Source organism: Macaca mulatta, chromosome 10 (assembly GCF_049350105.2).
Source record: "Macaca mulatta isolate MMU2019108-1 chromosome 10, T2T-MMU8v2.0, whole genome shotgun sequence".
Lineage (NCBI taxonomy): Eukaryota > Metazoa > Chordata > Mammalia > Primates > Cercopithecidae > Macaca > Macaca mulatta.
Genome location: NC_133415.1, coordinates 20264614 through 20287073, shown reverse-complemented (window position 1 = coordinate 20287073; position 22460 = coordinate 20264614). Strand labels below are relative to the sequence as shown.

At 46.8% G+C, this 22460-nt stretch overlaps 1 protein-coding gene across 9 annotated transcripts in view; it reads left to right on the top strand.

The window, feature by feature from the left end:
- The window catches only part of LIMK2 (LIM domain kinase 2), a 68044-nt gene that overhangs the window by 22547 nt on the left and 23037 nt on the right, over window positions 1–22460 (top strand). For 2 of the 9 annotated variants that reach the window (XM_015150058.3, XM_077949974.1), the window contains exon 1: window positions 13185–13596. The exons of the other annotated variants lie outside the window; for them this stretch is intronic. In XM_015150058.3, the coding sequence (XP_015005544.2) occupies window positions 13544–13596 (53 nt within the window). In that variant the 5' untranslated portion in view covers window positions 13185–13543. Of the gene's footprint in view, window positions 1–13184; window positions 13597–22460 lie in introns of those variants that run through there. 9 annotated transcript variants of the gene reach the window in all.

Here is a 22460-nt window from a genome sequence, read left to right as displayed (position 1 = left end):
AAAAAAATCCTTAATTTGGCCTACAGTAGAGCCCTCCATAATCTGGCCTCTCTCCACATCTCCACAACCTCCTGCTCCCTGCATTTCAGCCTCTCTTCTCTTCTGACAAGGGCTTTGTTCATTTTTCTCCCTCTGCCTGGAATGCCCCCTTACTCTCTTTTCACTTAACTCTTGCTTATCATTTAGATCTTTACTTGGATGGCTCAGAGAAATACAGAAGTAATTCCTCACCCTGAAAAATAGGTTAGGTACCTGTTTTATGTTTTCATAGACCTTTCCTTTGAGGCTTTTTTAAAAAAATAGTTTTAATCTCACATTTATTCATGTGATCATCTCCTTAATGATATCTTAAGACCTCTAATAGAACAATTTGATCATGGACTATGGGGCTTTTGCCCCTCATTGTGTCATCACTGAGCATATCGTTGGCATAGAAGGGATATTTGTTGAATGAATTGCTAGAGGTGGCCGAGAGATATGATGTAAGTCAGGCTTTTCCCTGCCCTTCCCCTTCCCCTTCCCCACATCCTTCCTATAGCAGCCACCGTGGCTGTAGTTACTGTAAATGGCAAGAAGGAATCAGTTCCGGACATTGGGTTGTTTTAGAAAATTGCCTGCAAATGTCAGGGTGATAAGTTAAAGCTTTATCTTTTGCCCTCAGAGGAGCTATCCCATAGTGAGTAGAAGCCAGAGAAGCTGACCCCAGGAGTCCCTCTTTCCTGCAGTAGGTCTTGAGCTGCACTTCTCTGTAGCTACAATCCAGGCAGGAACAAGCCCTAGATACCTCCGGAGAGTGGGGCAAGAGAGGAAGAATGAGTTCAGCTACTCTAGCTACCAAACTGATTATGAATTGCCCTGAAATCTGAAAAATTTCAATTCCAATCATAAGTTTGTTTTGTTTCATTTTGTTTTCTTAAATTTTATATTTGAAAGATGGCATTAACCAAAGATATACATTCAGTATAGAGTGGAAAAAATGGAATACTTGCATAGTATCTTTTACTTATAGGTGATTTGTGATGGGGAATGGGGTGGATAGGTTGGCAGTTTCCTGGAGAACTTGGTAGCTAGAGTAGCTGAACTCAGTCTTCAGCCTGGGAGACAGAGCGAGACTCTGTCTCAATAAATAAATGAACGTAATATAAAATAAAACAAAATAAAAAATTATGGAGGCCGGCAGGCGCAGTGGCTCACGCCTGTAATCCCAGCACTTTGGGAGGCTGAGGCAGGCGGATCATGAGGTCAGAAGATCGACACCATCCTGGCTAACACAGTGAAACCCCGTCTCTACTAAAAATACAAAAAAAATTAGCCGGGCATGGTGGCGGGTGCCTGTAGTCCCAGCTACTAGGGAGGCTGAGGCAGGAGAATGGCGTGAACCCGGGAGGCGGAGCTTGTAGTGAGCTGAGATCACGCCACTGCGCTCCAGCCTGGGAGACAGAGTGAGACTCCATCTCAAAAATATATATATATGGAGGCTGGGCGCGGTGGCTCCCACCAGCACTTTGGGAGGCCGAGGTGGGTGGATCACCTGATGTCAGGAGTTTGAGACCAGCCTGGCCAACATGGTGAAAGCCTGTCTCTACTAAAATTACAAAAATTAGCCAGGCACGGTGGCAGGCATTTGTAATCCCAGCTACTTGGGAGACTAAGGCAGGAGAATAGCTTGAACCTGGGAGGTGGAGGCTGCAGTGTGCTGAGATCGCGCCACTGCACTCCAGTAGAGCGAGATTCCGTCTCAAAAAAAAAAGAAAGAAACAAGGAAGGAATGAGGGAGGGAGGGAGGGGGGAAGGGAGGGAGGAAGGAAGGAAGGAAGGAAGAAAAGAAGGAAGGAAGGAAGGAAATAAATGGAGATACAAAGTTACTACCTACCTCCTTACAACCTACCCTGACAGTATTACTGTGAATAAAAGTGTGTGTAGCACTGGGAACACAATTCACAGAGCACTCATGAATATTTGCTCTTTGTTATTAGTTACTAGAGAGACAGATGTCTGCCAGGGCTGAATAATATGTGAATTGGTGATTGTTGCACATATCTAAAGAAGTAGTTATTTTTTCAATTAAAACTTAGTTTGAAAACCAGTATAAGGCCGAGTGCAGTGGCTCACATCTGTAATCCCAGCACTTTGGGAGGCCAAGGTGGGCAGATCATTTGAGGTCAGGAGACTAGCCTGGCCAACATGGTGAAACCTTGTCTCTACTAAAAAAAAAAAAAAAAAAAGTACAAAAATTAGCCGGGCGTGGTGGCAGGTGCCTGTAATCCTAGCTACTTGGGAGGCTGAGGCAGGAGAATCGCTTGAACCCAGGAGGCGGAGGTTGTAGTGAACCAAGTTTGCGCCACTGCACTCCAGCCTGGGCAACAGAGTGAGACTCTGTCTCCAAAAAAAAAAAAAACACCAATATAATAAATAAGTGGCCAGCAGTGAAATGGAAAGTGAAAAGTTAGTGAAGCAAAACTAGTACTGTATTCAGATAAAGATGCTGAATCTAGATTTGGTCACCAGAATAGGGTCCTTTGTGGCAAGCAGGGTTAGTTTGGCTGACTCACCACTGCCGGGATGAAATTTCTCTCAGTGGCTGCTCATTTCCCTTTATTTTAAGTCCATGCTCACCGAATAACCTTCTGATGCCTAATTCAGCTTCCTGGGATTCTTAATAACAGGAAGGGTCTGGAAGTAGTACCTGTATAGCGGATATGGGTGTTCTGATTTTAATAGTCAATTCATAAGTGTATACAGAGAGGTTGATAAATGGTTAGGTCAGAACCATCGCAGAATGTCTACACCTCTCTGGACATTAGGAAGGTCAAAAACCTGAAAGGCCAAAAGCTAGGCCTAGATTAGGGTCATTCACCAAGATAACATCAGCCTTGAAGAGTTCTCTGCGTGGTCGACCAGCCGACCAGCCGACACACCCCCTTCCTCATTGCTTCTTTTTTTTTTTTTTCTTTTTTGAGACAGAGTCTCTCTGTCACCCAGGCTGGAGTGCAGTGGCCGGATCTCAGCTCACTGCAAGCTCCGCCTCCCGGGTTTACGCCATTCTCCTGCCTCAGCCTCCCGAGTAGCTGGGACTACAGGCGCCCGCCACCTCGCCCGGCTAGTTTTTTTTGTATTTTTTAGTAGAGACGGGGTTTCACCGTGTTAGCCAGGATGGTCTCGATCTCCTGACCTCGTGATCTGCCCATCTCCGCCTCCCAAAGTGCTGGGATTACAGGCTTGAGCCACCCCGCCCGGCCCTCATTGCTTCTTTAAGCATTGACCTATAATGGGTATGGAATTTTTTGCTCACCTACCTCCTTCCTTTTACAGAGGAAGAAATTGAAACCCAGAGAGATTTAATGGCTTGCCTAAGACCACACAGCAGATTTTCTGTTAACCAGGGCGATTTTTCAGGTCTTCCCTGCCAGACAAGGGCTTTTTTCCTTGAATTGCCTAGAGATTTGTTGAGATATCCAAAGCATTTTTCCCAATGCAGCCTGGAGAAGGATGTCCATGTTAACACAGCATTTGATACTCAATGTTAGACATTCAGTTTTCTAATTAGTATCATGGAGCAACAGTGAATGATTATCTATAAGGGGTTGCAATTCTATACTTATCTGCTTACAGCCCATATAGACAAATCTCAGATGTTAAAATGACAACGGCAGTAGAGATGTGGCCCTAGGACAAAGGCATGCTCTGCTGTTAGTGAACACTAGTTGGCCAGCAAATTTCACGTGGGCATATACACGGCCAGCTGTAGACTTTAGGCATTTATACCCAATCAAAGAGCCAAACTGGCAACTAAAGATCAGAGTTTTCTTTGGCGTTTCAGGCTTTGTGTTCTGTTAGGAATCACTGCTTGCTTAAATACCTCTGATAGCTCTTCACTCCCTGTAGGCAACTCTTTAGCCTAGCAGACTTGGTCTTTAGTGCTCTGCCCCTACTCTCTTCCACCATCCCGGCCTTTGCTCTAATTGCTGCCCACAGGTGCCCTGCACAAGAGCTTACAGACGACCTGCTCAGCAGTATGTGAGCGTACCACACTCTTTATACCTCAGCGCATTTGCACATATTTTTCCTTCAGGCCAGAATGCCTCTTATCTGCCTGGCAATCAGCCTATTAGAGACTGCCAATACCATCCCGTCTTCTGTGGAGGAGTCCCCGCCAAATCCACCCATACCTCTCCCACCAATCAGAGACTTTTTCTCTCTTTGTTATTCTCTTCATACCTCAGTTATATCCATGTCAATATTTGTTTACACATCTAGCATCACTCTTAGAGTATGAAATTCTCCAAGTGCGGAGCCGTATCTAGTTTGTCTTTGTATCCCAGAGTTTAGCAAAGTGCCTAGAATGTAGTGGGCACTCAGAGTGTTTGCTGGGTGAGTGATGTTATTTGTTGAACGACTCTTTGGACACTTGAATAAAGCCCATCCAGTATGCACCATTACCATCTCTTTGCTCTACAATATTCTTTTAGGCAAGAGCTTATCTTTTGAGGTGATAAGATAAGCTCAAACTTATATAGACTAAGACCTCAGTCTGTAAATGTCATCCCTAAGTCTTAAGCCATCAAAACCAGGGCCTCAAGGAATGGCATGCCTTCTGCAACTGTAGCAACCTGCTGTGCTTATTTTGCCTTGTTTTTCATTTTCCCCCCAAAGGCTAGAGTCCCTTCTCCCATGGGCAGTGCTGGAAGGGTGCTAACAAATTCTTTCTCCATCCTCCTTACGATTACAAAAAAAACCCTCAGTACCTCATGCCAGACTTGAGTTAAGGTTGTTTTCTTCTGTGTGTCAGCTGTATTCTGGTCATGACTTCCCGATGATGCCCTATAGAGATTTTGCTGAGATCAGAGGGTGCTCCACTCTCATCAGTAGCACTGACTTTTGCAGAAGCACCATTTCTGAAGTTGGCTAATGTCATCCCTCATGTTTGTTTGTTTGAAATTTGTTTTAGCTCCAGAGATAGCGCTTTCATGGAATGACGCTATCTTCTAGAATCACCTTTTTTTTTTTGAGATGGAGTCTCGCTATGTCGCCAGATTGGAGTGCAGTGACGCAAACTGCAATCTCCACCTCCTGGGTTCAAGTGATTCCCCTGCCTCAGCCTCCCGAGGAGCTGTGACTACAGGCACGCACCCCAACTCCTGGCTAATTTTATGTGTTTTAGTAGAGACAGGGTTTCACCGTGTTGGCCAGGATGGTCTCAATCTCCTGACCTCATGATCTGCCCGCCTCAGCCCCTCAAAGTGCTGGGATTACAGGTGTGAGCCACCGCGCCTGACCTAGAATCACCTTTTTATACCATAACATGAGCACTGCTGCCGTGTCACTGAGGAAAGAGAGAGGCAGCTACTGTGGGGTTACAGATGGGTAAGAGTGGCACCAGGAGGGTGAAAGTCTCTGCTGAGCCAAGGCTTAACAAAATGTCAATCATCAAACATTTATTTATTAAGCTACGTTCAGGATAAGAAGATGAACAAGCTATCTGTAAATTCATTTTCTCGTTTGTAACAAGGTAACGATAGTGATCTATCCTGCCTGCCTCTGAGGGTTATTATGAGAGTAAAATGAAATCAAGTGGAAAAGCACTTAGGAAAAAGAAAAGTATTGGTTTTCAATTGTTAGTGTGGATCAGAACCACTGGGACTTGTTTAAAATGCAGATTCTTAGCCCCAATCTCAGCAATTCTGATTCTGTATACCTGAAGTGGGGCCCAGGAATCTTCATTTTCAACAGACTGACCAGAGGGTCCAATGCTGCTATTCCTTTAGTTACACTTTCAGAAATATTACTGTAAATCACATGGCAAGAATAAAATAGTTATTTGAGGCAGTTTTAGTATGTTGGACCTGGAGTCCAAAGACTTGGGTCAAACTCCAGCTTTGTCAGTTCCTAGATCTGTGACCTTAAACAGCAACCTTCTCTGTGAACCTTAGTTCCCTCAGGAACGTCTCTGGTCACCTTCTGCCCTACTCCATTGATGACTCACCACATAAGGCTCCCTGGGAGTTCCCCAAACCTCTGCTCTCTTAACTCCTTCTGTAGCCTCCTACATCTCCTTCAGGTGCTGTCTTCTCCTTTTTCCAGGCCCTGCTCTGACAGAGCATTCATTCTCTTCTGGGAAGGGTTCCTTCAATGTGTCCTCAAGCACATCACACCCAGGAAGGACCCTGTGGCCATATCTGTCTATCACCAGATCAAACTACGTGAAGGCAGGCACTAGGTACTCTCAGTGCCCAGCATAGGCCTGACCCATACCAGGTGTCCACAGATGCCTAGTAAGGTAACCTATAATTCAGGACCCCCATGATGAGCAACTACAGCACTAGAACAGTGATAATAACTAATGTTCATAAAGCATCTTCAGTTTACAAAGGCCTTTTATACTCATCATCTAGTTTAGTTCCTGCAACAACCTCTTGAGGAATACAGCACAAGCAGGGCAAGGGAAGCCCAGAGATGTTAAATAATTTATCCAAGTTTATGCTGCTGGGGAGGGCAGCACTGAAATTAAAAGAAAATTTTTCTGAGCTCAAATCCCATGCCCTTTCCTTATGAGCTCTAGCAGGGTATTCAGGAATCCTGCCTGTACAGTTCAGAGCCTCAAATTGCTGGGTATGTTGAGTTCTTGTATGTGATTTTTCTAGATTTCCTGCCCACATTCTTACTGTCTGGATATCAGGAAAGAGTTTATCAAATGCCTGTGGAAATCCAAGAGAAGGTCTCATGATGAGTAACCCAGTGAAAACATGAAGTCAAGTCTAACTAGTCACTACCGTTTCACTACTGCTGACTCCTAATGATCAGCTCCTTTTTTAAGTTCTTACTGTCCACTTACTCCATTATCTGCCCAGAATTTTGTGAAGGAATCAAAGCAAAAGGATCATAAGGTTACTTTTTCCAGTATCTTTTTCCTCCTTTTTGAAAACTGGGCCAGTTAGCTATCTCCGTTTTTATTTCATGAATACATCCCCAGCACCTGGTATATAGTAGATATGGAACATTATACTTTGGAAATATTGCCCCCATTCTCCATAGTTTCTCCGAAGTTACTAAGAATGGTTCCATCACTGTGCCAACATATTTTCTTTTTTCAATATATTGGGAAATAATTCTCCCAGTCTGAAAATCTGAACACATTTCATGTGACTTGGTATCCTCATATGTCTTGGGCTTCCAATTCTCCGTTCCTGGTTTCAAGTTCATGAACTATAAAGCAAGGGATTAGACTAAATCTCTAAAGTTCTATCCAGATGGCAAATTCTTTTCTCTTTCCGTGATACCTAAGATGCCAAATACTGTCTTTTACCTGGTGTTTGTGAACATGACATCACATTACAGGAGAAGCAGATAAAACACTGACTGAGTTCCATGAGCCGGATACTGAAGTGGGCTTGTTCACATATGTTCTCATTTAATGCTCATAACCCTGTGAAGCTGGGAATTGCTGTGACGTTTTATTTATTTATTTATTGAGACAGAGTCTTGCTCTGTCACCTAGGCTGGAGTGCAAATGACATGATCTTGGCTCACCGCAGTGTCTGCCTCCTGTGTTCAAGCAATTCTCTTGCCTCAGCCTCCCCAGTAGCTGGCATTACAGGCACATACCACCACACCCAGCTAATTTTGTGTTTTTAGTAGAGACAGGGTTTCTCCATGTTGGCCAGGTTGGTCACGAACACTTGACCTTAGGTGATCCGCCCGACTCTGCCTCCCAAAGTGCTGGGATTACAAGCATGAGCCACCGCGCTCGCCCGGGACCCTTGTTTTAGAAGGATGACTGCTACTATAATGTAGAAAGTGATTTGGAAGAGGGGAGGAGGGGGGCAGGAAAGATGGTTAGTATATGGGGGTGGTAATGCTTACCTTTCAGGATTTGGAGGTTTCAGAGTCCTCAAAAATTATCTTCCTTGATTGGAGTCCTCCCAGCCAATAGAGGGCTTCACACAAACACAGTTCCTTGGGTTTTGAATTATTTGGCAAGAGTTTTCTTCCGACAAGAGGCTGGGGTGATTCATTCACTTACCACACCTTGCCTGAACATTCACTTGGGGCTGCCGGTTTTGAAGGCTATTGTTCTCCAGCCTGTCACAGACTCCTTGAAGACCTGCGCCTCAGCTGGTTCTAAGGAGTCAGTTTGTTCGGCTCCCTGCCAGGTTTCCAACTTATGAAATGTGCTGGAGATTAACACCTCTCCTGCTATTTTATCCCTACTATAACTGCCAGTCAAAGGATTCCTGCAGTTGCCTCTGGCAGCCATAACTGCTGAATCTTCTGCCAGCTGCTCTGAGGACCTAGAAGAGCAGTTTTCTATCCAGGACCAGTTTCCAAGGGTAGGAGGGTAAAATATATCCTCCAATGTGACATTTCATCTCCCAATGCTGGGTAGCTTGGGCCCTTTGAAGTTGGCTCTGAGGAACCACACGCTTGCGTCTGAGCAGCCAGCAGCTTATCACATCTGGTGATCAATCCTTCAAAGGTTCCTCCTGAAGTCTGGATTTATGGAGGTCAAATGGATTCCACCTGGGAGGGGCTTCTGCTTCAACTCAGGACATGGGGAGAAGGCTGTTCCTCTTCCAGGGGAAGGCAGTTTTCATGGCATTGAGATGTCCTCTCCCTTATTCCTCACCCACCCACCAAGTCCTTTGTAAGAGGAGTAGGGGGAGAGGAGAACGCCTGCAGCCTCCTGCTCACATTCCTAGACACCGACTCACTGAGCCCGCCGCCGCCGCTGGAACAGCAGAGCTGTGTGAAATGTCAAGAGGAGTTATGCTCATGGGCTCCCTGGCCTCGGTCTCTTTGTGGCTTGCATATTCTTCCATCAGTGCTGTGTTCATCACATGGAAATCAGAGGGTACAATTAAAAGATAATTTGCTAGTTCCAGACTTAATTTGGGGCCCCCTTCTTGCCTGATTGAATTACAGGGGAACATAATAGAGTTTTGGTGAGAAATAGTTGATTCTGTGGCTGGGAGAAAGATTGCTCCCAGCTCTCCAGCTGGGCAGCCCTTTCAGTATCCTGTATGTTGTTTCCCCACTTCCAGCCCACCTCAACTCCTCTGTGGCTCTTGTGTGGCCCCTAGGCCAGGATCCTGACCTCCTGCTCAAGAGTTTAAACTCAACTTGAGACCCAAGGAAAACAGAGAGCCCTCTGCAACCTCACAGGGGTGAAAAATGTTGATCCTGGGAGCTATTTAGAGACCTAACCCAGACCCAGACAGAGACAGTGACTTGCTAAAGGCCACATAGCTAGCCCACAGTAGTTGTAACAATAGTCTTAATGATATTAATGGGTAACATTTATCAACCTTTAATGTGTTCCAGACTTTGTGCCAAGGGCTTACATACAGTGCATTGTCGCATTCAAACCCAGACAGTCTGGCTCTGGGCCCAGGCTGAGCTTCGATATAGCATGGTAGAGTGTAGTCTATAATGTCTAGTCTGGGTTCAAATCCTGGCTTCACTTCTCACATTTACAGCTGAGTGACCTCAGGCAAGTGATTTAACCTCCCTGTACCTCAGTTGCTTTATCTGTAAACAGAGAAATCACAGAACTGTGGAATAGTGTGGGTTAAAATTCATTCATACAAGTAGTGCTGCAAGCAATGCTTAATGCAGGGTGAGCACCTGTTCAGTCCTTACTTCTTCTGGCTGCCTCTGGGGCTAGAGTGTGGTGTCTTTGTGGTGGTAGATAGATATGGCTGAGCTCTGCACAAACACCAAGAGCTGTTCTTCACTATTAGAGGTAGTAAATAGAGTAGTTGAGCTCTGTAGCTCTAGAACAGAGGCCGGCAAGCTATGGCCCATTGCCTATTTTAATATGGCCTGTGATTGATTGTTTTTTTTTTTTCTTTTTGAGATGGAGTTTCGCTCTTGTTGCCCAGGCTGGAATGCAATGGCACGAACTCAGCTCACCGCAACCTCCGCCTCCTGGGTTCAAGCGATTCTCCTGCCTCAGCCTCTCGAGTAGCTGGGATTACAGGCATGTGCCACCATGCCCAGCTAATTTTTGTATTTTTAGTAGAGACACGGTTTCTCCATGTTGGTTAGGCTGGTCTCGAACTCCCTACCTCAGGTGATCTACCTGCCTTGGCCTCCCAAATTGCTGGGATTACAGGTGTGAGCCACCATGCCCGGCCTGATTGATTGATTTTTCTGGTAGAGATAGGGTCTTGGTTTGTTACCCAGGCTGGTCTCAAACTTCTGGCTTTAAGCAGTCTGCCCTCCTTGGCCTCTCGACTGCTGGGATTATAGGCATGAGCCACTATGCCTGGCCTATATGACCTGTGATTTTTTTTTTTTTTTTTTTTTTTTTTTTGAGACGGAGTCTTGCTCTGTCACCCAGGCTGGAGTGCAGTGGCCGGATCTCGGCTCACTGCAAGCTCCGCCTCCCGGGTTTACGCCATTCTCCTGCCTCAGCCTCCCGAGTAGCTGGGACTACAGGCGCCCGCCACCTCGCCCGGCTATTTTTTTTTGTATTTTTTTTTTAGTAGAGACGGGGTTTCACCGTGTTAGCCGGGATCGTCTCTCGATCTCCTGACCTCGTGATCCGCCCGTCTCGGCCTCCCAAAGTGCTGGGATTACAGGCTTGAGCCACCGCGCCCGGCCATGACCTGTGATTTTTAATGGTTAGGGGGAAAAAAGCACAAGAATGTTTTGTAACATGTGGAAATTACGTGAAACTCAAATACCAGTGTCCCAGCCTGGGCAACAAAGTGAGACCCTATCTCTACAAAAAAAAAAAAAAAATTAGCCAGGGCCAGGCACAGTGGCTCACGCCTATAATCCCAGCACTTTGGGAGGCCAAGGCAGGTGGATCACCTGAGGTCAGGAGTTCAAGACTAGCCTGACCAATATGGTGAAACCCCGTCTCTATTAAAAATACAAAAATTAGCCGAGCATGGTGGCATGTGCCTGTAGTCCCAGCTACTTGGGAGGCTGAGACAAGAGAATTGCTTGAACCTGGGAGGTGGAGGTTGCAGTGAGCCAAGATCATGACACTGTACTCCAGCCTGGGCAACAGAGCGAGACTCTGTCACCAAAAAAAAAAAATAGCCAGGTATGGTGGCCTGCACCTGTGGTCCCAGATGCATGGGAGGCTTAGGCAGGAGGATCACTTGAGCCCAGGTGGTTGAGGCTACAGTGAACCATGTTTGTACCACTGCACTTTAGCCAGGACAACAGTGTGAGACTGAATCTCAAAAAAAAATCTTTCCATAAGTAAATATCTATTGGAACACAACCATGTCCCTTAGTTTATGTTTTATATATGGCTGCTTTTGCTCTGTAATGACACAATTGAGTAGTCACAACAGAATCTGTATGGCCTGCAGAGCCTAAGATATTTGTTCTCTGGCTCTTTACAGGAAAAGTGCCTTGACCTGTGCTCTAGAGCCATACATATGTACCAGGTTTGAAACCCAGCCTTGCAGCTGGGCGTGATGGCATGCATCTGTCGTCCCAGCTACTCTGGAGGCTGAGGTGAGAGGATCACTTGAGTCCAGAAGGTCAAGGTTGAGATTGTAGTGAGCCATGATGGCACCACTGCACTCCAGCCTGAGTGACAGAGAGAGACCCTGACTCAAAAAAAAAAAAAAAAACCCACCCTCACCACTTACCAGCTATTTGTCTTGAGGATAGTGACATAACCCCTCAGAACCTATTTCCTAATCTGTTGAATGAGGCTGATGACATTTACTCCATGTACTGGCAATTTAAATATGATGGATAATAGATGCTAAGCACTTAACACAGGGCCTAGAACATATTAACTGCTCAATAAATGGTAGCTTATTATCAGTATTCAAACCCATGTGCTCTTATCTCATGCATTGTTGTCCCTGTGCCCCGTTGGTGGAATGGGAAAAGGCTCCTTTGTAACCCCATCTACCATCTTTATCAGACTTTGCTGCCATGGTTCACAGTAAGACATAGAAGCTGCAGGGTGACTTCTGGCCCTTTACAATGGTGAGAGGTGTGTGCCTAGTGAGGGAAAGCTGATGTCACTGCCCCAAATCCAATAGTGAGGTCCTAGTATTCTGATTTTCTCCAGCAGCCTTGCTTTTTCCTTTACAATCCTGCAGGCAGGGAGACAAGGGCTTTCTCCATGGTAAGCTCTGGTTTGGTCATCATCACAACTGGGGCCCTTCAGGCGGGCTCCCATTCCAGATACTTAGGCTTATCAATCCCTTTTGGCACCCCAGGCCGCCTTCTCCCTCACGCCCCATTTTTCAGTTTGAAAAGCATGGTTATCATTGGACAAGTAGAAGAAGTTCTACTGTCCACAGAGGCCAGTGGATGGTGTTCTGTGTGTGAACAGCCAGTGAATAGTGAGTGAATGAGAGTAACCTGGGCTCCATCCTATTTGCAGAGGGCTTTGGAAAAGATTTTTCTCCTTGAAGAGCCAGAATGAAGCCTGGTAGTGGGAGAACTCCAGCTCTAGGGGCCTACTCCAACTCACATGGGCCTACATTTAAATCCCAGGCCTGCCACTGACTCCCTTTTTGACCTTGAGTGAGTTACGTAATCTCTCTGTACCTCACTTTCCTTGTCTGTAGAGTGGGAATAATTCCTGTCTCAGAGAAATAAGAGTACATATAGTGTTTACCACATGGAGACACATCAGGTGTAGGTTAATACCCTGGGACTCGTTTCCTTATTTGCAACACAGCCCTGCCCTGGAGTGGAAGTGTCACCTCCCATTGGTCAGCTCTTGAGGCTGTCCCCAGGCGAGGCAGAGGGAGGGAATGAATGGGAGCCCTAGTGCCAGGACAGAACAGATGTCAGCTCGGAGCTAGGATGGCTCTCTGGACCTGCCTCTCCTACCAGAGGTCCCTCTGTCTGGTGTAGCTCTTCCTGGACCTGGCATCCTCTGCTTTTTTTTTTTTTTTTTTTCCACCTCCAAGCAGAATTACTGTCCTGTAGGCAGCTCCTCTGCTTGAGGACATCTGGGGCCAGATATGTTCACCCTGTATCCTGCCTTGCCCTTCCCTGAGCTCAGGATGGACGCTCAGTCGGTCCCAGTTATTGTCTGCAGCGCCTGCCTGCAGCCTCGATCCAGCCCAGCTCCACCCCTTGCCTGCAAGGTCTGTTTCCTAACAGCTGCTCCAACCACACACCTCGGTTCTGCGGGAGCTCCTCCTCTTCCTCCCTCCCTCCCTCATTCAGGGGTGGGACTGAAGAAGAAGGCTAACTTGACAGCAGCGCTTCTTTCTTAGCTAGTCACCGGCCCTTGCTCAAGAATGCCACTGTGTATGTAGCCTCCTCAAAGAGGTCGTTTTCTCCGAGTCCAGAGGGGCCGCCTGAGCTTCTAAGAACTAGGGAGGAGCCATCCCAGCCATGAGCCCCTGTGGGAATCTGCTGGGGGGCAAGTGGCCTGGAGTCCTCAGGCTCCTCCAGCTGCTCCGGAGGGAGAGGTGAACTCAGGGCAGCCTGCCTGCAGCCAGAGGTGTTGGGAGCCCTGGGCCTGTCATGGTGGCCATCTACAGCCTGCCCGAGGCACTCATAGACGGATTTGCAGCTGAGCCTGTTTATCTGGTGTGGGAAGAAGATGGGGAGTTACTTGTCAGTCCCGGCTTACTTCACCTCCAGAGACCCATTTCGGTGAGTTGGTCTCCGAGTTCCCCTCTCTCTCTCTCCTGGCCCCTGGTCCTGAGAAGAGGGTGGTCTCCCAAAATCTCCTTCTCACTTAGTCCTTTACCATCAGTTCTGCCAGGCAGAAGCCAGGAGAGGTTATACCCAAGCAGAATCGGCCTTGTGAGGTACCCCCATTATGTCCTGGAAGTGGTGAGGGGAGGGATATACCCAGAAGGAACTTCTTAGGGAGCTCCAGCTCCTCTTCCATCCCAGGCAAACCTGAAAGAGCCTCCAAAAGATGCCACTGACCTGCCCCTTCTAGGTGTTACTGCTTCCAGGGGGAATAGCACAGATAGAGTGCTGTTTCTAGCTCTCACATGTCTTACCTGCGGGCCATGCTGCCTGCCCAGAAATTTGTCCCAACAAGCAGGATGGGCAGGTTTTGCCAAACTGTGGAAACTGGCAAGTCCTGGGTGTGGGTAGCCTGGTACACAATAGGTACCTTATAAACATTTGTTCTCTTAACGGCAGGCACATTAGCCTCTGACCTTGAGGGGCTTCTGAGCTCCCAGGTGAATGTAGTTGCTGGGGAAAGACCTGGGCCAGTGCTTCTGAGACTGGAGCAATGGACTTTGGAGTGTTTCTGAGCTGCTGGGCCAGCCCCCACACCTCCTCAGTCCCTAGGCCTGAGTACCTCCACGAGCCTCTCTCTGGGGCTTCTCAAAGGGAGATGTGGAAACTCTACCTCCAACCTGGCTTTCTTTGCTCATTGCCCCACTCCACCTCCCATAGAAACTCCCCAGGGGGTTTCTGGCCCTCTAGGTCCCTTCTGAATGGAGCCATTCCAGACTAGGGTGGGGCTTGTTTTCATTCTTTGGGAGCAGCCTGTTGTTCCAAAAAGGCTGCCTCCCCCTCACCAGTGGTCCTTGTCGACTTTTCCCTTCTGGCTTCCCTAAACTAGGTCCAGTGCCCAGATCTTGCTGCCGGGATACTAGTCAGGTGGCCAGGCCCTGGGCAGAAAAGCAGTGTACCATGTGGTTTCGTGGAATGACTGGACCCTGGTAGAGTGGTGGGAGGTGTCTGGACTGGGGGAAGGGGGAAGGGAACTGGTCCTCAATGCTGACTCTACCAAGCGCCCTGCTGGACACTTTATCCTTTAATCTCTCAACAGCCTAAAGAGATTATATATCCCCATTTTACAGATGAGGCAACCAGTTTCAACAAAGTTAACATATGGAGCCTCACTGGGCAGCTTTTTCTGTCTTCCTGACTTTCTCTCATTCTTCGGGGGCTGCAGGTTTGTTTTCTTCTCCTAGTGGAGAGGAAATTATCAGGTTTGTTTTCCTTTCCTAGCAGAGAGTAGAAAAAGGGATAGTTTGCCTGACTTGTTGAAGGTATGGCTGATATTGTTTTCTAAAGAGCCAATGGAAATTGATCTTGACTTTAGGAGAAAGCTTTTACCATGCAGAATTAAGATGCCAAGTGTTGAAGTAGTCACATTTCAGGTCCTCATTAATTTCTCTTACTTTTAATCCTGGGAAGGCCGCTTAGGGGAAGGGTTGTTCCTTTAGGAGCCAGAAACTATACCCCTTTTACCCTTGGAGAGGCAGGGAACCCAGGGAGGACACAACTTCTCAGGAGGTGGAACTAGAGCAGATAATGAACTCTCCACCTGAACTTTTAAGGGCCAGGCCACCAATGCCACCCAAGTCCACCTGCCCTTTGTCTTGTTCTGCCCCAGCCTTTCTGGAGAACCTGATCACCTTGCCCCCACCCCCCAAGCTCCGTTTGCCCAGCTAGAGTCTGGGGGGTTCTGACTGACTTTCTGTAGACACTCTCCCCTCCCCCATATAAGAGGCCACTTTCCTGAAGTCACTTCTGAAGAGATAGGTGGCACACAGGGCTCTTTCCCCCCAGGGAGGGACCACCCAGACCCTCTGCTCTCCCAGGTGTCAATCCATTGCCACATCACTACCTGGTGAGAAAACTGTTTCTGCCATTAGCCCCTCCGTCTTTTATTATAGGGTATCTTCAAGGGCTCCTCTTTGGGCCTCAGTTTCGTCCCTGGCAGAAAGTAGAAGCCAGACTTCTTGGGCTCCTGAACAGGGTCCTTGCTGGATTCTGTGAAACAAATTAAGTCCTTGATCCTTGGCCTCTGGGGGAGTACAAAATCTATAGGAGTTGTGGGGCTGTGGTTGCAAGGAAAGTGACGCAACCAGATTCCACGGGGACATGATCAGGCGTGACATGTGAAGGAGAAAGAGGGAGCAAGGGAATGAAGAATACAACTTCTGTGTCCCATACACCTCTGCCTGATAGGCCAAACATACTCAGTGGAGAATGCACTGTCTTTCCTACCCACACTAACGTGAGGAGTGAGATGCAATTACCACTGTACTTCCAAGTAAGAAAATACCTCAAATTGGAATTTACAAAAGAGGTAAATTAGGGAGTGGTTTTTGTCGGACATCTTTAAAGCATTTTTCTTTTTATAGAATTGCACTTAATATCCAATACTGATTTAATGAGCTTGGGTTTACACATTATCTCTTGAAGAAAACAAATTAATCTTTGTGTTCCAAAGCAACCCATGTTTAAAGGGAAATAATTATGCATAGCTCTGCCCAGCTTCACAGTAACATTTGGCAGGTGCCTTAGGTCCTCCGGGACTCTTTTTCTCCTTATCTGAAAAATGAAGGACTTAGATCAGGTGAGTGGTTCCCAACTCTGCAACTTCTATGTGGCTCCTCAAAGGCACACAAGCTCTTTTCCATTATTTGCCAAATAATGGAGGCCCTGTCTTTAACTGCAGTACAACTACACAAATTACTTGAAACTACAGTCTTCCTGGTTTTTGGTTGGAACTGAATCAGTGCACTCTAGCAACACTTATTTCTTGCTGTTCATAGGCTTCATTATGTGTTTGGTTAATTTTTTAAAACAATAATAACATACTCCATAATACTTACAGCTTAATTGTCAGACTGTTTCAGTCTACAGGATCTGCAGGAAGGAGGAGTAATAAAGGGATTTTTGACTGAGCTCTTACGGAACAGAGTCTCTCTAGGCCCCTGTCATATCTGCCCTTCTAGGCCCTGGGGAAAAGTTGGCATCCCCAAGTTGTGATGCTCTCCAGGTGCCCTCAGGCTATGGTGGAGGGAGCTTCCTTTTCTCTCCTTCCAGCCCAGTCAATTCAGAGGCTGGGGGCTGAAAGAAGCTTCTCTACAACTGGCTGCTCACCGGGAGGTTAAGGGATGACCATCCAGCCAGGTCTTCATCAGGACATGGGAGGGCTTATGCTTTAACATGTGTAAATCCACTGCAGTAATGACTGGTTCTCTTACCCCATAAGGTTGAGAATTTACCTGTAAACATTTTTGTCTGAAGAATCTGGATGTGAGTGAGGGCTGGGTCTCTGTCTTATCTCACTTGGCTTCTCTCAGCACAGCACCTTGCCTGCTTGTTCTTACACATCGTAGATGCACAGTAACTATTTCCTAATTGTTAGGAATCTATTAAAACCAGTTGATTTCAGCTGGGTGTGGTGGCTCCTTCCTGTAATCCCAGCACTTTGGGAGGCCAAGGCTGGAGGATCACTTGAGTCCAGGAGTTTAAGACCAGCCTGGGCAACATAGGGAGACCCTGTCTCCACAAAAAATAAAAAATTAGCCAGGCATGGTGGTGTGCACCTGTAGTCCCAGCTACTCAGGAGGCTGAGGCAGGAGGATCTCTTGAGCCTGGGGTGTCAGACTATAGTGAGCAATGATTGTGCCACTGCACTCCAGTCTGGGTGACACAGTAAGACTCTTGTCTCTTAAAAAAATGTTGATTTCTAATTGAATAGAGAAATAATTCATTTTAGGACCTTACTTACAGAAATCTGTCTCATTCTGGGCTGAGAAGCAGGTCCATATTGCTAGGCATAGGAGAAAAAGGGGTCTGTCTGCATTTGCCCTTGGCATTCTCAAATTGGGGAGGGAAATAAATGAATACTTACTGGCTACCTGCTGTGAGCCAGGCATCATGCAGGACATCTGTACATAATTTAATTCTCATAACCCCATAAGATACTACCAGCAGTGTACAAGTGAGGAAACTGAGGCTCAGAGTAATGAAGTAACTGGCCTTAGGTGACACAGATAGTAAATGGCAGAGAAGGAATATGGATCCAGGTCTTGAAAGATAAAATCTCAACTGATTATCTTTTTTAAAAAAACTCGTGTTCTCTGCTGACTCAAAAGGTCTCTGTGTGGATCTGGGTTGGCCCACTGAACTGACCACCAGGGTTCTGTGCACTTTGTATCTGCCCAAGCCCTTGGAACCCCTCTAATAGTTTTGGAAGATGAGTTTTGGAGGTTGTCCTTAGGCGTACCCTCAGCGTATGTAGGCTTCTAGGTGATCTCCCCTGACCTGAGGATTTCAGCTCAATTCACTCTGGCTCCTCAGGACAGTGGAATGACTGGTTCAGACCTCAGCTTCACCACCTCCCAGCTGGGTACTCTTTTACCTACAGCCAGGGCAGATTTTGACTTTCACTTGAAACTTTCAAAAGCTGAAAGGTAGAAAAACAGCCTTGGCTTTCGGAAGAACGTATGGGGTCCATGGCCTCTAAGAATCTAAGGTGGAACATGTTTGAGTAGCACCTTACAGTTCCAGAGTGTGTTCTGGATTCTTTGCTTAAAAGAACAGAGACTGCTGGGGAATTGAACACTGTGAAGTATATGAAGGAGGAGAATTGTGCCATTTAACATTCAGTACTTGGAGTAAAGGAGAAGCATCATGAAGTGTTAACACTCAAAGGGTCTTGAACTGTCAGGCCTCCAGCCTCCTTATTTTCACAGGTGAGAATCCTGAGGCTCAGCTGTTGAGAGATGTGCTGTCTCAGTCCAGTGACATAGTACAGTGGATGTGGCTTTGTAGCCAAGCACACATAGCTTCACATTCCAGCTTCATCAATTATGTATTGGGCAACTTTGCAGAATTATTTGACTTTAACTCTGCTTTTCAGTCTTCTATAAAATAGGGATAATCCTACTACCTTGTAGGGTTGTCAGGATTAGAGATAATATAAATAAGGTACCTCATATAGGACCTGGATTATGGTTGGCATTCAATAAATAGTAGCTGTTAATTGATAGCTAAGCTAGAACTCTGAACTCTACCATGGCAACTTCTTAAGTGGTCCAAGAACCCAGTTGTGTTCTGTGGCAAAACACAGCTTAGGGACCCATACCCAGTCCTATCAGCTGTTCACGTTCCAGTTCTTCAGAGACATCTGTGGCAGTTTTGGCCACGTAGCTGGCTGTGCCCTTTAAAGGCATTTCTTGACACAGATGTGTGGACTGGTGATATTGCTCTCTAGCCAGGTGTTCTTCCCAGCAGGCTGGCCTGGCTGTCTCCTGCATGCCTGCACTTGTTTCTCTCCCTGCTCCCTCTCCTGGGCCTGGCCAGAGCTACTTGCAGCAAACAAAAGCAGGATATTGGCAATGGAAAGGAGGGTGTGTTCTGGTGCTCCCATGCCCTGCGGCGTACATACCATTGCAAGGGCGTAACAAAGCCCAGGCCTGCATTTGGGTGCAAATATGTCTGCACACAGAAGAAAAAAAGGACCTGGTGGCCATGAGCCATGGAACCCTTGTGCTCCCCCACCTGGGCTACTGGTTCTTGCCACTCCTGCCATTTTTGGTTTGGAAACATTTGTTAAAGCTTTGCTCTTCCAGGTCCTTTGCTTGGTGCTGAGTCCAACAAGAGTAAGTGGGATGCTGTTTTTATCCTCAGGGAACTAACAATCTAGTGAAGAAGAAAGCTGGTTGCCCCGGAACTTCTAAGTCAGAAGACGGGAGGCAAGAAGGAAGCCCCTGCTCCTACTGCCAGCCCTCTGTTGGGCACCCCATAGTTCTTCAGAACCACATTTAATCCTCGCTGCAGGCCAGGCACAGTGGCTCACGCCTGTAATCCCAACACTTTGGGAGGCCAAGGCGGGCGGGGGCGGATCACTTGAGGTCAGGAGTTCGAGACCAGCCTCTCCAACACAGGGAAACCCCATCTCTACTAAAAATAGAAAAATTAGCTGGGTGTGGTGGCCTGCGCCAGTAATCCCAGCTACTCAGGAGGCTGAGGCAGGAAAATCACTTGAACTCGGGAGGCAGAGGTTGCAGTGAGCCGAGATCGAGCCACTGCACTCCAGCCTGGGTGATAACAGCAAAACTCCATCTCAAAAAAAAAAAGAAAAAATCCTCACTGCTACCTTGAAAGTAGGTGATGACATTGCCATTTCACAAATGAGAAGTGAAGGGGCTAGCCCAAGATCACTTAGGTGGTAAATGGTGGTACTAAGAGTGGAACCTCAGATCATCTAGGGAAAAACACAGATATGCACAGGGTTAAGGGGACCCAGGGTATTATGTGTCCCCTTGTTTCACAGGTGGGGAAACAACCCAGAGAGGGAAAGGGGCTTGTCCAAGGCTATGTTAGCACCCAAGAACTTGAACCCATATCTCTCTCCTCCTCATTTAGAGCTCATCCCACATGTATCTTACATTGAGAGGAGTGTGAGCCACATACCAAGAACAGTCTTCCCCTCTGCCTACATCCTCACTGCGCAGTTTTTAGACACTTCACAGCCATACTCTTCATGCCATACCCAGCCCTCTAGACCCTGAAGTTCCCCTTCCATAAGACAAGTAGGAAAAGCTATAGGGTAAAAATAGCCATCAGTGTTTGTTGAGCACCCAGGGGGGAATTGGCCACTCCAGAAAGATAAAGGAATTCTCAGGGACTTGCTTCTCTAGACTTCCTAGCTCAGCTGCTTCAACTCATTCCTGCCCCTCTTCTCTACCTCCTGCATTGCTCAGAAGTAGTAGAACTCATTGTGTCCTCTCACCTTGCATTGTTGAATTTTATTTAGACTTTCTCTTCCTCAACTCTTCATAAGCTCACGAAAAGTGAAGCAGGGTGCCCTGTGTATTTATCTTTTATATCTGCAGTGCTTAGCAAGTTATAATAATGCACTTGCCTGGCAAAAGACTTTCTCTCATACATTAGCTTATTTCCTCTTCACATTGGCTCTTTGTAATAATGGGATGCTATTAGTTGTTTTCAATGAGAGAAAGCTACTAAGAGAAGTTGTCCAGCTAGTGACAGGAAGTGGCTGATAATGTGAACTGCCATTACATTGTCATTATCATGTTTAATAAAAGTTAACACATACTGAGTTTCTACTATATTTGGTCTTTTTTTTTTTTTTTTTTTTTTTTTTTTGAGATGGAGTCTCGCTTTGTTGTCCAGGCTGGAGTGCAGTGGTGCAGTCTCGGATCACCACAACCTCTGCCTCCCAGGTTCAAGCAATTCTCCTGCCTCAGCCTTCTGAGTAGCTGGGACTACAAGCGCAAGCCACCATGACTGGCTAATTTTTGTATTTTTAGTAGAGATAGGATTTCACTATGTTGGCCAGGCTAGTCTCAAAACTCCTGACCTTGTGATCTGCCTGCCTCAGCCTCCCAAAGTGCTGGGATTACAGGTGTGAGCCACCATGCCCAGCCTATATTAGGTCTTTTATATAAGCTATCTCTGTCTATCCATAATTTTTTTTGAGACGGAGTCTGGCTCTGTCACCCAGGCTGGAGTGCAGTAGCATGATCTTGGCTCACTACAACCTCCACCTCCTGGGTTCCAGCGATTCTCCTGCCTCAGCCTCCCGAGAAGCTGGGATTACAGGTTCGTGCCACCACGCCCAGCTAATTTTTTGTATTTTTAGTAGAGACCGGGTTTCACCATATTGGCCAGGCTGGTCTCAAACTCCTGACTTCAAGTGATCCACCTGCCTCGGCCTCCCAAAGTGCTGGGATTACAAGCATGAGCCACTGTGCCCAGCTGCTCTCTATATTTTTAATACATATTATTTCCTTTAATTTTCACAGCAGTTCATTTTATCGATGAGGAAACTAGGCCAGAGAAGTAAGTAAAATATCTTGCCCAAGTTGACGTAACTAGTAAGTGGCAGGATCAAGATTCAACCCAAGCAATGTTGAAACCTCTTGGAAACAACGATATGGCCACTGTGGAAGGTGGAAGGCCTTGACAACGAGAATAGGGAAAAGAAGGAACTAGAAGGAAAGAAATGGCATGGGCTCAGCAGGCCAATGAGCTCTTAGCTGTGTGTGTTGGGAAGCTCAGAAGGAAGGAGGAGGTTGTGCAGGTAAGTCCTGACAACACACCTGACTTTTGAGAGGTGGGATTCATAGCCAGGTGATTAGGGGAGAAGGGAGCTATGGATTTTTTTTTTTTTTTTTTTTTAAGAGACGGGGTCTTACTATGTTGCTCAGGCTGGTCTCGAACTCCTGGGCTCAAGTGATCCTCCCATCTTAGCTTCCCAAAGTGCTGGGATTACAGGCATCAGCCACCCCGCCCAGCAAGCTGTGGATCTAACATATACATCTTTTTTTTTTTTTTTTTTTTGAGACGGAGTCTCGCTCTGTAGCCCAGGCTGGAGTGCAGTGGCCGGATCTCAGCTCACTGCAAGCTCCGCCTCCCGGGTTCACGCCATTCTCCTGCCTCAGCCTCCCGAGTAGCTGGGACTACAGGCGCCGCCACCTCGCCCGGCTAGTTTTTTTTTTGTATTTTTTAGTAGAGACGGGGTTTCACCGTGTTATCCAGGACGGTCTCGATCTCCTGACCTCGTGATCCGCCCGTCTCGGCCTCCCTAAGTGCTGGGATTACAGGCTTGAGCCACCGCGCCCGGCCAAACATATACATCTTACACGTTGCTAATAGAATGTTGGGTTTCTTCCCCAATATTTTATTTTGAAAAAAATTTCAAATATGTAAAAAAGTTGAAAATGTAGTTCAAATAACACCTACATACCTTTCACATAGATTCATCATTTGTTAAT